The following is a 16,150-nucleotide window of genomic DNA, read 5'->3' as shown; positions in this document are numbered from 1 at the left end:
AGATTTTAGTATTTGTGAAAGTAAAAACATTAGAAACATAAAAAAATAAAAAAGCATAAAATACACATTGATTTCAAAGGGGGTATTTGTGTCATTTGATGGGTGATCTAAGTCTGAAACCCTAACTATAAAATGCCGAAATACACATCATCGTTTAGCAGCTAGGGTTTGCTCTGAAGGCTGAGGGATTTTGGATTCTTGGTACACGCCGAACTTTGGTTGTAGCTCTCTCATCTGCTCGTAGCCATGGTAAGCAGCGCGCATGTCACTGGTTTCTATTGATTTCTCGAGCTGCAATCTAACAGCCTCTGCACGAAATTTGATTCCTAGTGTTTTGCTGAGAGAGTGCTGAAGAAAAAACTAAATGAACAAAAAAGAGAATGACTTTATATTTTATTTTGTCCTCGTTTTCTTGGCGACCAAACACAATTTGAAAAATGTTCTAACTTGCGTTGTTGTGTTGTCAACCGTTGAATCACAAAGATTTAGCCATTTGTTTTGTTTTCTCAATTCTGTTTTGATATCGAACATAGTTTATGGATCGAACTCTTTTAAGTTATAGAATGAAAATTGCATTCATAAGTAGAATGTGGATTTGGGTATATTCTGTTATTCATACAAATGCCAGAGGGAGAGGGAAGGACGGTTTTTGGTTATTCGTCTCTGTCGTTTTTGTTTTCTTTTCACCTAGACTTAAGCTACTCTGGCAATTTAGTGGCTTTAGATTAGTTGATTCCTTTTTGATACCAAATTTTTTTGTTGGTTGAAGTGATTTTATTTTGTTTGAAGTGATTTTGTATTTTGGTTAATTTTTCCCGACTAAAATGGTTGGTTAATATTTCTCTGTGACTCTGTTTGTTTTATGGTTTTCTAAGTTTCTTAGAAACAAAATTCATTTTTGTTCAATTTTGTATATGCTAATGATTGTTGTCCATTTGATTTGCACTTACCTATGGGTTAGAAGCTGCACATTTTGTTTTTAGTATTTTTGCTAATTACTGCAATGCAGTTGCTGATAACATAATTTTCATGGATGGTTTTAATAGTCTAAGAAGAAGACCAGAGAGCCCAAGGAGGAGAATATTACACTTGGACCTGCTGTTCAACCTGGAGAGCATGTTTTTGGTGTCGCTCACATTTTTGCCTCTTTTAATGACACCTTCATTGTAAGTAACTATTCATGTGACTCGTATGTTTTACAAAGTGATTCGGTTGTACTAAATTCTTAGTTCTTAATTGCAGCACGTGACTGACTTGTCTGGAAGGGAAACTATTGTCCGCATCACTGGTATGACATTCGTTTCAAATATCTTTCATTATTAGAATTTTCGAAGGGTCTGTATCTTTGCTTCTGTAGGTTGTTTATTATTCTTTTTGTTTTAGTATGTTCAAAGTATATATATAGGCTCCATTAGTTTAGTTCCCTTTTTTCAAGTCCGAGTGGTTTTTATACTGTGTAGGTCAGATTGTTGACCTTTTGTTCTGGCCTGTTTCAGCTTAAGTTGCTATGTTAGGATAAGACATTTTCAAAACATACAATCTTTTGGCTTGCTTGCATGCTGTTTGCTGACCAATTTCTTCATTTGTGAAAATAGGTGGCATGAAGGTTAAAGCTGACAGGGATGAATCATCCCCATATGCAGCCATGCTTGCGGCACAAGATGTTGCTCAACGTTGCAAGGTTATTGATTATTTTTCATCTCTTTCCGATGTTCAGTATGCTTGTAAATAATTACATTCTTTCTGGGATCATTTACTCTTCTGATTATTTGATTTAATTTTTTTTTTTTGACGTTTAACAGATTGGTTTCTCTTTTGTATGTTTTCGTAACTCATAGTTTTTGGTTATTTATAGGAACTTGGCATCACTGCTTTACATATAAAGCTCCGGGCAACCGGAGGGAACAAGACCAAGACTCCTGGTCCAGGTGCTCAATCAGCACTCAGAGCCCTTGCCCGTTCAGGCATGAGAATTGGTCGCATAGGTAAATTCATTTTGTCCCATTATTTTGGTATGCCATTATGACTTTCTTCCAAGAAATGCTGCACTAAAAGTACCAAATATGTTTTCCCATCCCCATCTTTTAATCTTCTCTTATTAGTAAAATCAGTACTATGAAAAAAAATGTGGTGGTGGTTGTTGACAGTATTTTTTGTCTATTTACCAGAGGATGTGACTCCAATTCCAACTGACAGTACTCGCAGAAAGGGAGGTAGAAGGGGTAGGAGGTTGTAATTCCGCTGTTCAAATTCCATCCAGCAGTGATTTCAGTTGTTGCGTTGTTGGTTGCTTGGATAGTTTTAGTTTTAATGAAAGTATTTTGATTTCTTGTTGGAACAACATTTGCAGTTTTGCATTTGCTTTTGTGACTCTATTTAATTTGAAGCTTATTACACAACATTTATGTATCGACTATCAGTTTTGTCTTGGTTCCAAGTTTAATGGTTTCATGGAAGAATTGATTTATGTTTCGAATCCTCAAGGCGCTTGGAATTTGTTTTCTTTCGTTAATATACAAGGCTTGTGCCATTACTTTATATATTATGAGAAATGAAAATCATACCTGACGAGGCAGAGAAAAAAAAAAAAAAAAAAAAAAAGAAGTCACTATGAATCCACCAATTCTGGTACAATACTAATGGAAAAGCTTTCTGACTTATTATCCACCAAATGGTCTTGATGGTGCTACATCATATTTGGAAGTGGTAGTTTTGAACAAAAATAAGAAAAAAAAAATAACAAGAAAAAAGTTAAGAGCAACAACGGGATCTTTTTAATAAGAATAGCTACATCAGGATTTGTTTTTTATGAAATGAATCTTCAATATGTCCTATTGATCCGGGGGAAAAAAAAAAAAATGGAATCTTCAATGACCTGGCATTTTGCTTCTAACGGGATTTCCATTTCTAAAGAACAGGTGTATTCCTGGATTGGTTTTGATAACTGATCAAAGAAAAGAAAAAGGGGAATTTGGCCAATGCCCTTAATGATTTTTACCCCTTAATTTGGAATTTTTTTTTCTACCCTTTTAATTTTTAATAATTCCAAAATACTTTTATATTCAAATTAAATATTTTTATTTTTTTCTATTTTTTTCCTTTTTTTTTTTCATCCTATTTTTCTTTTCTCCTTCATCACCCTTCTCCCAAAGCTGGCTTATCTCTTCTTATTCATCAACCTTTCTTCACTTAGTTGCCTTTTTGCCAAACAATCTTGTTTCATCTCTCAGGTCGCCAAAATTCCATACAAAGAAATTGATGGTTTGGAATTCGAAATTAGGGTATTGTGAAGAAGGAAGACGTGGATTTGTATAAGAAGCTCAAAGGTGGTGCTGCATGGCGGAAGTAGATGCCCAAGCTTGCTATTTTGCTTGGCCTCTCTGATAAAATGCCTAGTCTGTTTGCTTCATTTTTTCTTCAACTTTTCGATTTGATTGGTTTCTGGTGTTTTTTTTAAAACATTTGTGGGTGGTTTTTTTTTCTGATTAATTTTGGGATAAGTTGGAATCGAAATTAGGGTTTTTTTTTTTTTTATTTATGGATACTCTAGGTATTTAATTATTTTCTTTGAAACTTGTATGCTTAATATTGTAACTAACTGCAAATATTTTCTTTGATTTCATCCAGGTATCAAATCTGTCTCCGTTATACTAGAGGTGCCTGTATGCTTTTAATGCTGTCACTAGAGTTTGGCATTATACCAATTGTGGTGCCAGTTGGTGTTCGAGATTTTGACATTAATGGGGAACTTTGGGTCAAATTGACATTGATACCAACAGAGCCTTTGTAGGAGCTGTTTCATGGGCTTTCGTTGCACTTCCAAAAATCAAATTAGTGTTGTCACCATTCCGCTTGTTCAATTTAATGGGTATGTCATAAATTCTGAGCCTTTTCTATGCCATATTTGACAGGCAGCTGTCGTAAAATACACTGTCTTAAGATACTGATTCGTATCTTAGTATAGTTGTTTTTACCTTGTTACTATCTATGTTAATTTATCACACATAGGTGTAAGCAAAACACACATAAAGAGCTGATTTTGATAATGGCATCTTATAATTCTGCAGTTTAGGAATATGGACTTCTTTGGAAATGATTGTCTGATCGTGTATTTCCTAGTTTTTGTTATAGACCACCACAAATTTTCAGTATCTAAACCCTGTAATCATATCATGAAATTTATGATCAATTTGTTTTTGTCTATAAGAATTAAGAAATAATATACATGTTGGTTTAATAACGAATGGGTTTTATCATTTTCCTTTTGTCGCCTTAGTAACTGGCTTCTATCCTATACGTGATAGAATTCTTACAATTTGTTTATCAATCATGTTTTGGCTGAGAACTACTTTGCGGGATATTTTTGTTATACTCGCTATGCTTGACTGCAATTCAGCTTTAATATGATAGGTGGATTTGTCAACATTAGAGAGGCTGTTGGCAAGGTTGAAGGTAAATATTTTTTTTTTTTGGGTCTTTTTTCTTATTTGTTTGACATTTTTGTTTTCAATCTGTCTGAAGATTGCCAGTGATTCGTATGTTGGTTGCCGCATATTTTGTGTTACTTGGAATTTATTCATGAATTTTGGATTTGAAATCAAAGGTGGAGTGATTATGGATGCATAACTATGTATTTGATGATTTAGTCTCGGATGATATTTTTTTCTCCAGAGGTTTCCTTTAGCTATTCCTGTGTAGTAAGGCTTCGACCATGCTTAAACCATATTTTCCATGAACAATGTAGCCTATGATCGATCAATTCATAATGTATTTCACTGTTGAGTAACTAACTTTAAAATGCATATTTGCTGCTCGCTTGTTTGAACATTGCAGAAGTGTCAACCCAATTGCAGAGTTATATAAAAGTTCATAGGAGATTAAGTTGAAATTGTTCCTTCTGAAAAAGAGCTTAACTTTCCATGGTGTCACCTCTCTTGAGGATTTTAACTTCCTTTCATTTCCAGGTGATTTTTCATGCACGGTGGAGGTCCAACGAGCAATTCCCATTCTAGCAAAAGCACGTGGTGACAGCATGCACAAAATTCTGCATGTTGGCCCTGATACTTGTTCAGTGGTTTCTAAATTGCTAAAGGAGAAAGAAACTGAAGCCTGGGGTGTGGAAACAGATGACATACAAGATGGTGATAGAAACTGCAAAGCTCTTGTGAAGAAAGGCATTGTGCGTGTTGCCGACATCAAGTTTCCACTTCCATACAGGCCACAATCATTTTCTCTTGTAATTGTTTCAGATGCATTAGAATATTTGTCTCCTAGGTACCTTAACAAGACCCTTTCAGATCTGGCAAGGGTATCTATTGATGGGCTTGTGATCTTTACAGGTGAAAAGATCGTACAACTGTTAAATAGATTTTGTGAACGTACAGAGGCTTTACCCTGTATTTGTTTGTTAATTGCATTTCTATGTGGTTATCTGTTGCTGCTCTTTATGCTCTCTTTATTCTGAGTCTCTAGTAACTGTTTTTGTTGCATTAATTGGCAATCTGTGCCTCCTGAACATAAGATATATGGATAATTGGCACATAAGTATCTTTTAGTGAAGACCATGAAAACCAAATTTTATATGAGATTATGATGTTATCTTCCAATCTTGGTGCATTTTTCTTAATCCCAAGTTTCACAATTATTAAATTAGAATGCTTTAAGATTTTTTCCTTAATGCCTTCCCACATGCCAACGAAAGCAAAAGGTGGTAGGATGTTTTTAAAATTTTCTTATAAATTATGTTGTAATATTATGAGATGCTTTAAACATTTAATAAATTAAAAGAAGGTTCTCTGATATTCACATTTCTATTTGACAGCAAATTTTGATTTTCCTTGTTGTGTTTGAATGTACTGGACAGTCATAGTATTTTAATGATATCAATTCTTTGAGAAAACTACTCTTTTATGATGTTCAAACTTCAAAGTAATCTTTGCTTGATACTTATGATAGTAAAACTTCTATATTGGGATGAAAAATATATGATTGTTTTCTAGTGACATCTTTTGAAATGTCCATTCAGGCTCTCCTGGTCATCGGAAAGCTAAAGTTTCAGAATCCAAATATGGAAGGGTGGTAAGAATATCTGCATTTGAAACTTATTTTTCATATGCTTTTCTTTTATTTGAAAAGTTGTTTAATTCATTGTGATAAGCTGTTACATTAACTGCTGACATTTTGTTATTGATCATTTTCATGATAATTTTCCTTTGCTTGAGATGGTGAGATTGGATGGAGAGGTTTAGGAATCAAAGAAAATATAAGGAATTTAAAAAGCTTACCGAAGAAAAAAAACAACCTTTTTTGCTTTAGGAATGAAAGGTTTTCATTTGAAAGGCTGGTTTATCTTAATATTTTAGCTCATATTGTTGCGCTGCAGATATTCCTGTGTCTCGTGGCTGCTTTAGTCTAAATATCATCTTATAAACAATTTAATTTTCTAAATAACCGACACGCTGGCATCTTTATTTTTTTTTTCCTTTTTGAAGGCTAAGATGAGGAGTTCATCCTGGTGGGTCAGGTATTTTGTTCAGACTAGCTTGGAGGAGAATGAAGCTACTATCAAGAAGAGTTTGAGCATGCAGCAACAAAGATGTCATATGTCTCAAAATGCCAAATTTTTCACCTTATGCCATTCCATTAACATTTTGAATTTTTTTTTTTTTTAAATTTTTTATCAGTTTTGAACTTGGAGGTGTTATTTTTGATAATTCATCTCAGATGATTTTTTCGGTAGGAGACTATCAATCTTTCCCCTCAGCTGTATTGTTCATAAGAATATGAATTGTATTATTTTATTTAAGTTATTATTTTGCAGTTAACGCAAGAATGAGTGTGGTATGTGTTCAGAAGCGTCCTATATTGTTATCTGAGTACGCTGATTGTTATATAAACAGATACTTTGGTACTCTCAGTATCCGCTTGGTTTCTCAAGTTGTGAAACAAATTTAATATTGCATCCATTCTTAATCTGATAGGGGAGAGAGCATAGAGAGACACTAGAAGGAAATAAAAAACCAGCTGTTAAATTTTTGCTTTTTCTGGAAGGGACTATATCTAAGTGAATGAAGAAGTGTTAATATATAGGTTAGAAGGTACTTGAAGAGGTAATTTTTCTTAACCTGTGAGATTACAGAGAGGGAAAAAAAAAAAATGCGAACCATACAAGAATGTATATATATTATACATGTTGGTAAGTACTCTTTTACTTATTTTGTTCTTTTCTATTATGGAACAAAAAGAATAAAAATGAAAATTAGTGTCTCTCAGTCGTTATATCTCTATGATGCTTGCTTTTATCATCTTCATTCTTTAGCCTTTCCAAAACAAAATAATTTTAATTTGATACAAGGACTCTTGCTTAGTTGTGGCATGGAACAGAAATGGTTCTTTGTCCCCCAACATCTGCTTAATTAAGGTGGGACCTCTGTTCTTTGCCTTTTTTTGGGTTTTTTTTGGCATTACTAAGTTTCTATAAAGATCTAAACGAGCTCTGCTCCTTGTGTAGACAGTCATTCTCCTTCAAACCTAACAAAATCCAATTGTCATTTGTTGTAGGGGCCAGTTGGAGATAATTTATTGGGCCTGGATGACAAGGGCAAGTTTGTCTATTAACGTACTAATGTTTCATAATTATCTGCTATATTTGTTCCTACCCTTCATTTGAACAAGCCACTTTTACCACCAGCGCAGCAGAAAAAAGCCGATTCAACTATGCTGTGTTTTGATTTGCCTTTCTATCGTCTCGTAAGGTCCTATACCTCTGTAATGGCCATGTGGCGTATGGGACCATTGATATAGTGCCTACAGTACTAACACTATCTATCAGGAGATATCTTTTTAATTCATCATTAAAAAAATAAAAATAAAAAGCACTTTTAACGCTTAAATAGACCCCATCCATATAACCGTATGCCGTTATGATATAAAATCTCAAAGCCCCAAACTTAATCATACTCATAGATGAAAGAGTAAAATTCCTGGGACCATTTAAACTTGTTTAAATGGTATGCATTAAAATTTAGTTAGTTTTAGATTGGAGACTATTCCCATCTTGAAAGCTTCTTCCAATCTCTTTTAGATTTGCATTTCTCCTTTTTATAAGTCATCTGTCGTATTGTGTTGGTAAAATATCATTCTGTGTTCAGTATTTGGTAAGTTTCTTACTGTTACAAGGATGCTACTAATGCCCAATGGTAATTACCAATGCATCGTCGGTAATTGACATTTATCCACCGTCATAAAAGAATCATCACAATTCCATCCGACAGCTTCGATAGTGTGTGTTTCCACCAAGAGCATGCTAAATCTAGATTTATTAATGATAACTGTTGACAAAATTATAGCTTTATTAATGATAACCGTTGGCAAAATTAGAGAGAAAAAAACATTAAGAAGTGAAAACATTTAAATAGTGTTTATCTGAAACCAAATAAGAAAGAAACAGACCTTAAGAAGTGAAAACATTTAAAAAAAAAAAAATCAATACAGATGGTGCATCGGTAATTATCGATGCCGACGGTTTCATCAGTAATTATAGAAAGCCTTTCGGTAATTACAATTGATAAATTTTTTGACTCCCACGAGTCCCCTAATATGTGTTTTGTGCAACAACATGCAAAATATACATTCATCAATGATCCTAAACAGCAAAATCCTCATAAAGTTCGGAAAAAGTTCTAAAATTGCCAAAAAAATTTGATTACTGTAGGGCCTTCGGTAATTACCAATGAAACCATCGGTAATCAAATTGTCCTTGCTGGAAAAATTACCGAAGGTTTCATCGGTATTTACCAAAGGCCCTTCGGTTATTACAGTTGACAAATTTGTTGACTTCCACAAGTCCCCTAACGTGTGTTTCGTGCAACATGTAAAATATGCATTAATGATCCTAAACAGCAAAATCCCCATAAAGTTCAGAAAAAGTTCTAAAATTGCCAAAAAAATTTAATTACCGTAGGACCTTCTGTAATTATTGATGAAACCATCGATAATCAAATTGTCCTTATTGAAAAAATTACCGAAGGTTTCATCGATAATTATAGTTGACAAATTTTTTGACTCCCACAAGTGCCCTAATGTGTGTTTCGTGCAACAACATGCAAAATATACATTCATCGATGATCCTAAACAACAAAATCCCCACAAAATTCAGAAAAAATTCTAAACTTACCAAAAAAATTTGATTACAGTAGGATCTTCTGTAATTACTGATGAAACCATCGATAATCAAATTGCCCTTACTGAAAAAATTACCAAAGGTTTCATTGGTAGTTATCGAAGGCCTTTGGGTAATTACAGTTGACAATTTTTTTGACTCCCACAAGTCCCCTAATGTGTGTTTCGTGTAACAACATGCAAAATATACATTCATCAATGATCCTAAACAGGAAAATCCTTACAAAGTTTGGAAAAAGTTCTAAAATTGCCAAAAAAATTTAATTACCGTAGGACCTTTAGCAATTACTGATAAAACCATCTGTAATCAAATTGCCCTTGCTGGAAAAATTACCAAAGGTTTTATCGGTAATTATCGAAGGCATTTCAGTAATTACAGTTGACAAATTTTTTGACTCCCACAAGTCCCCTAATGTGTGTTTCGTGCAACAACATGCAAAATATACATTCATCAATAATCTTAAACAGCAAAATCCCCTTAAAGTTCGGAAAAAGTTCTAAAATTGTCAAAAAAATTTGATTACTGTAGGGTCTTTGGTAATTACTGATGAAACCATCGGTAATCAAATTGCCCTTGCTGGAAAAATTACCGAAGGTTTCATCGGTAATTACTGAAGGCCTTTTGATAATTACAGTTTACAAATTTTTTGACTCCCACAAGTCACCTAATGTCTGTTTCTTACAACAACATGCAAAATACACATTCATCAATGATTCTAAACACCAAAATCCCCATAAAGTTCAAAAAAAGTTCTAAAATTGCCAAAAAAATTTGATTACCGCAAGACCTTCGGTGATTACCGATGAAACCATTGGTAATCAAATTATCCTTGCTGGAAACATATAGAAGTGAATGGATAAATTGACAAAATATAAAACCCAGTTCCCCAAGATTATGTTGTGACAATTAGATACAGCAAAACTACAAATCAAAGCGACTAACCAAAATCAAAACCAATTTATTGTATTAACCAAACTTGAAGAATCACATTTACATGCTAACATGTGGGATTTGACTATCAACGCGAAATAGAATAGCAATAGACACAACACTACAAGAAGAAAAAAAAAAATTGAAATCAAGGAAAACGGAAAATAAAAATGCAGCATTGAATTGAAGAAAGAACACCAAGTGCACAATGTAAGGCTGAATTATTACATCACTGACAAAATCAAGAATTAAAGTAAACAAAATCCTGTACCCAAAAAAAAAACAAAAAAAAAAACAAAGAAACAAAAAACAATTCCTAAAATTTGAAATTGAAAGCAACAAATAAAATGATTGTGGGGATTAGAGGAAGAGAAGGGAAAGCTAGAGGTGAGTATGTTTTGGGACTGCAACATTTGAATGTTTTGGGAATATTGGTGTGGTGTGGTGAAAATAACGTGATGCTGGAAAAGTAAAACAAGGATATCCAAGTTATTTCTCATTATTTTAAAGTTAAAATGAATATTGAAGGATAGAAAAATAAAAGGATACCAATCGTTAATCGTTAATCGTTAAGCTCATCCTTAGGAAGGCATTGGGTCAAATTCTCCCAAAAAAACCCGGTATTGCAGAAGGCCCATGGATTTTTTTGTTGCCCATGGTGGTTTATATGGAACCAACCCATCAACCAAATAGAAGGCCCGATAGAGGGCAGTTTACCTCTTGAAACGGGCCAAATTCATAGAGGCCCAGAAACTAAATGAGGGTCCAAAAACAAATTCTTATAGGCCCAAAACTAAAACAAGGGTCCAAATACAAGAATTCGGTCCAACATCACCTCCAAGAAATGAAACCCTAGTAGCCGAGAATAAAAGGCTAAACTTCATCTTTCATCTTTTCTCTTAACTCTTTGATAGAGGGAGTGAAAGAGAGGGAGAAAAGATGCAGATATTCGTGAAAACCCTAACAGGGAAGACCATTACTCTCGAGGTCGAGAGCAGCGACACCATCGACAATGTCAAAGCTAAGATCCAGGACAAGGAAGGTATTTTTTAAGTCCACGGTTATGTTTTCTTTTGCAACATCTTTTAATAAATTCATAGTCCAAAAACCGAACTCAAATCCTTGAACTTTGAGTAGGTATTCCACCGGACCAGCAGCGTTTGATCTTTGCTGGTAAGCAACTTGAGGATGGCCGTACTTTAGCCGACTACAACATTCAGAAAGGTATTATTATTGCTCATGTTCATATCTAATTTTCTAGATTTTTCTTTTTGATTTTTTATTTTTAAATTTCGATTTTATTTTTTTATTGAATATATTGGTTGTGCTTGTTGATTCAGAGTCTACGTTGCATCTGGTGCTGAGGCTTCGTGGGGGGATCATAGAGCCTTCTCTAATGGCTTTGGCTCGCAAGTACAATCAAGATAAGACGATTTGCAGGAAGTATGCTCTGCGGTCCTTCATTGTCTTTCTAATTCCTTTTTTAAAAAAAATTTGTAAATAAATGTATTCTTTGTTTATTTTGATCCATCTAACGGGACAATTACTTAGCCTCTCTTGCTGCTGATAGTGCAATGGAGGTTATACTTAATCCCGACATCAATTTCCATTCTTTAACTTTGTCAGCTGGTCTTGTTTGTAAGCAAGCTGATTTTCATGGTGTGGAACATTTATTCGTTTCTGAGAAATTTTAAGTTGTTTTGGTTTACATAAATTTGTGGTTTTGTAACTCGTTTATATATGTACTAGAGATGTGGGAGTTTCTTAAGAAAAGACATCATACATATGCTTTGGTTGTAGATGTTCTGCTCTGCTCTTCTTGTAATTGTTCTGAGAATATGTTTATTTTAATTACGGGATAAAATATAGCTTCTTTGTTTCTTTAATATCAAAGATGTTATAATTATCCCAATACTAAATTCCATTCTCTCTCTTTTTATCAGCTGGTGGTCTAAGTTACCTGCAGTTGATTTTCATGGGTGGAAAATTCTGTTTTCTAAATTAAGTGACTGGGTTAATTCTCATATGGTGGAACCATAAGTTGAACCCTTTTTTGATTTTAAGTGCAATGGAGGGCATCCCGGTTCCAAAAATTGATTTCCATCATTCCTCTTTCAACTGGACTTTTATTGCAGTTGAACTTCTTTTAGTGTTGGTACATCATGTAGTTCTTTGCGTGATTACTTGTATATTGGCATTCTGGTGAACCTCTATTGGTCCTTAGTTTGGGAATTTTAACCGCACTTGTAATGTTGGTTATATATTATCGTCGTATATAAGTTAGCTCATTCATATCAGCTTTTCTATTTTGTATATATATGTACATATATATATATATATATATCTGCTTCATCATAGTTGTTCATTGTCAAAGTGGTTTATTATTGTTTGTATTGGTGTGAGATTGCCATTTCATCCTTGATGTTTATGGCATTCGAAAAGTTACTTAACATATGGTTTTCATTTTCTAGTTGCTAATTTTTTGATGTTTTGACTTGCTAGATGTTATGCTCGTCTACATCCAAGGGCTGTTAACTGCCGGAAGAAGAAGTGTGGTCATAGCAATCAGGTTATTTCTTGTTAGGTTTGGTTGTTTTTTGGAATTTGATTGGAAATTTGTGCACTGGTAAATGTTATTATTCCATATTTGTAGTTGATTGGAAGATTTGTTTTCTTGCAGTTGAGGCCTAAGAAGAAGATCAAGTAAAACTATAATGTCCTCGAGACTGGATTTGAAGTTAGATGTTTTGACTTCGGCAACAAATTTGCCTTTTTTTCTTATTTATTGACGTTTATAGGTTTGCGTTTGATTTAAAGCTGCATGTAATTTTGATATGTTATAGTTATTTGTTTCGTGAATATGGAATGACTGCTTCTCTTGGTATTGGGAAAATGGCTTGGATTCTCCTCTTCGAACTTGTTATTTCGACGTAGCTTAAGCGTCTATTTGCTATATCCCTTTTTTTTTTTTTTTTTTTTTTTGGTTGGCCTGAAAACACTTCTTGACATCAAAAGCTCTTTTTTTCAAAAATTTAATGTGTTTGGGATAGTTAATAGGCATCTTGTTTATAAAATATAGCTTTTTTTATTTTGTTTTGGAGAATAAAATTTTGAGTTTACCTAAAAAAAGAAAAAAAGCAAGTTTACATGGAAAATTCTATAAATATTTAATGTAATTTTTTTATTTATAGTTAAGTACCCTTTCTTAGTGAAATTGATATATAGATATATACATATATAAAGATAGCTTTATAAGGAAATAAGCTCAATAAGCCCCATAAAGAAAACCTTTAATTTCAGAATCTATACCAAGTGGATTTTTAATTTCATCGGTTTTATTTTTTATCTGTTAAAAAAGTGTTGAAAACGATACGTTTAAGTTCTTTAAAGCATACCACATCCTTGATAGAAGTCAGAGAAAAAAAAGATTGCGTGCTTTCTCTACTGTTTATAAAAACATGTATACCTCAAAGATCGTTTTCGTTCTTGGTTATTGTTAAATAAACTACGGTGTAGTAAAAGATGCAGAGGAGCAGGTTTGTGTTTCAATTCAGCTGCAGCTATTCTCCCCTTGGAGTTACCAAGAGCCACTTGTGGTGACAAACTTATTTGACAAGGAAATAAGGAAGGAGAGTTCTCGGTTATAATATTCTGTTTAGAGATGAGTGGAATAGAGAGGTCCTTGAGAAATGGAGGAAATTATGTAAACTTAAAATCCATGAACGGTTTAAGATGTTCCTTTGAAGAGTTACTGCAAACGTAATCCCCACCCGTGAGGTTATTTTCAGCAAGACAGGAAAGGGAGATCAGTGCTGTGTTCTTTGTGAAGCGGAGGTGGGATCAACATTTCAAAGAGTGTCACAGCATTCGAAGGCTTGCTTTTGCAAGCAAATGGGGATGCAGGCTTGACGGTTGGAAGGTCTCAAACATAGAAGATCTTATGGATTTTTACATCAATTCTAAGCCAGAAGCTTGTTTTCAACACATGGATAGAAGAACAATTTCAACCTTCCTCGCCACTCTTTTGTATGTTGTCTGGAATCACAGGAATCAGAAGATTTTTTCCAAGAATTTCTGCAGCTTGGACTTAGTGTTCGGTTTTAATCGGTTGGCAGAAGAATTCCTTGATGCGGAGGAAGCAGAGAAAAACCCTTCCGATCTTCTCAAGGATATTTGGAAAGCCCATCCGGAAGGCTGGTGGAAGACGAATGTGGACGCTGCTTTTGTCAAGGGCCAAGCAGGAATTGCTTTCGTTATAATAGACTACAAAGGAAATCTTCTTTTTTATGCTTCGCAGTTGATTTGCTGTCACTCTCCTTTTGAAGCTGAGCTTAAGACTTTCACGTGGGCAGCAAGCATGGCTGCAGATAGGAATTGGGATAAGATTTGCTGGTTGTCTGACTCGTCTTTGGTTGTTAACGGCATCACTGATCAGGAGGAACCTGCTATCTAGCCTTCCAGGAATGATTTCATCCTTCTTAGTTGTTTAGACTCTCTTCCAAGAGACCTTTTGAACATTTTAGCTACCGACATACTTGGAGGTGGTCTTTCTTTGTAATCCTCCTCTTTGGAGGCTTTTTGTGCTCGTGGCAATAAATTTCCTTTTTACCCCAAAAAAAAAAAAAAAAAAAGGAGCAGACTTCTCCTTTAGTTTCCTCTTTTAGTTTTATGAATTCAAATTTTACTTCGGTATTTTTCTTCCTAATCATTTCAAACTAGGTCCTATGTTGTTGGTGCCGCAAAAACACCATCAACCTGCTGAGAAGTGACCAGACCTGCTGAGTACAAGAAGCAGCTGTACAGCATGATGTTTTTTACTTTAAAGAATATTTTTTGGAATCTCTGTATATTTTGCCCTACATGTATTTAATATAAATAATATTGTTCTTGGCCTAGAAACATAGGATGGCCATTGTAACATTGGGTCTCACCATTGTAGTCTCTGGTCAAAAGCTTTTATCCTCCACTCATCCCAAAGCAACATATTTTGACAAAGGGAATCAATTAAAAATAAAAAAAATAATAAAAAAAAGCTTACAACAGAAAAATGGCGTGAGATCTACGGGAAGAGAGAGGGAGAGAGAGAGAGCCAAGGTGGAGAGAGGGCAAAGAGAATCGTCATTCACTTAGAGCTAGGGTTGGGTCATGAGTGAGAAGCCCCGCCGGAGAAGGACCATCATGCCTCGGCGACAATTTCATCTATGGAAATTCTGGCGATAAAGCATAAAAGAGGAAAACAAAGTAGAGAACCAGATTTCGATAAAATTTGTCAAAAAAAAAAATAAAAAATAAAAAACATTCAATAAGGGTATTATTGAAATTTAAAAAATTTGAAACTGCATAGAGATTTTTCTGCAGTGCAACTAGCATTTCTCATTTTGAAAATGCATTTTAATTCTTTAGGGTTTGACCATGGCAAAAAATAAATAAATGAATCCTCATTAGACAGCTAAACATAGTAGCATTTAGATACATTGTAAATGTAAAAGGTAAATAAATATAAAGGGTTAAAAACTACACATATTATTCTCCAAACAAAGGGAAAAAATAAAAACTATACATATTATAATTATTGATTAACCTTAGAACATTATTCAAGGTGGTGGTGTTGGCACGGAAGTTTTCTATCCCCACTATATTAATCTTTTTCAATTCCTATTTTGTTTTAACGAAATCTAAATTTAAAAATAATAACTAAAGGCCTCAGAAGCTATAAAATGATGATTATTTCATTACAATATATATATATATATATAGATTAATACAGAGAGGTTAGCATGAGGACCGACCACATGAGTTATATGTGGACCAAACATGTGATGAAATTTCCTGCCCTTCGATTTGCACTGCTGGCATCTACGGCCCAACTTCAAAGCAACTCTCACATGAGAATGGCTGGCCAAATTTCCCTGAAGCCCTTCCCGCTCACATTCCCGCTCTCACTAACTCGAAAGGACTTTGCCAAAATTCCCAATCGCACCAGCAGCAACCAGCATTGCCATCCTTGCAAACCCACCAGATCGCACCACTATTGCCACA

At 34.2% G+C, this 16,150-nt stretch overlaps 3 protein-coding genes across 3 annotated transcripts; all 3 read left to right on the top strand.

Moving 5' to 3' along the window:
• Nucleotides 1–89: 89 nt before the first annotated feature.
• LOC107432077 (small ribosomal subunit protein uS11x) lies at nt 90–2,478 on the top strand. The gene is made up of 6 exons (XM_016043137.4): nt 90–249; nt 1,047–1,166; nt 1,243–1,288; nt 1,596–1,681; nt 1,856–1,985; nt 2,169–2,478. Exons 1-6 carry the CDS (start codon nt 247–249, stop codon nt 2,234–2,236), a joined length of 453 nt encoding a protein of 150 aa, XP_015898623.1. The 5' UTR covers nt 90–246; the 3' UTR covers nt 2,237–2,478.
• A 619-nt stretch (nt 2,479–3,097) lies between these two features.
• LOC107416315 (probable pectin methylesterase CGR3) lies at nt 3,098–6,930 on the top strand. Its single transcript, XM_048466118.2, is given in 7 exon segments — nt 3,098–3,395; nt 3,628–3,868; nt 4,397–4,452; nt 4,965–5,339; nt 6,026–6,078; nt 6,492–6,572; nt 6,575–6,930. Coding segments are annotated over 6 exon segments (705 nt in total). The 5' UTR covers nt 3,098–3,395; nt 3,628–3,800; the 3' UTR covers nt 6,647–6,930.
• A 4,067-nt stretch (nt 6,931–10,997) lies between these two features.
• Nucleotides 10,998–13,021, top strand: LOC107432081 (ubiquitin-ribosomal protein eL40 fusion protein). Its single transcript, XM_016043141.4, has 5 exons — nt 10,998–11,153; nt 11,249–11,335; nt 11,452–11,554; nt 12,614–12,680; nt 12,792–13,021. Exons 1-5 carry the CDS (start codon nt 11,051–11,053, stop codon nt 12,816–12,818), a joined length of 387 nt encoding a protein of 128 aa, XP_015898627.1. The 5' UTR covers nt 10,998–11,050; the 3' UTR covers nt 12,819–13,021.
• The last annotated feature ends 3,129 nt before the right edge of the window (nt 13,022–16,150 follow it).

Source organism: Ziziphus jujuba, chromosome 11, assembly GCF_031755915.1.
Source record: "Ziziphus jujuba cultivar Dongzao chromosome 11, ASM3175591v1".
In the NCBI taxonomy this organism is placed as follows: Eukaryota; Viridiplantae; Streptophyta; class Magnoliopsida; order Rosales; family Rhamnaceae; genus Ziziphus; species Ziziphus jujuba.
This window is presented reverse-complemented; position numbering and strand designations above follow the sequence as displayed.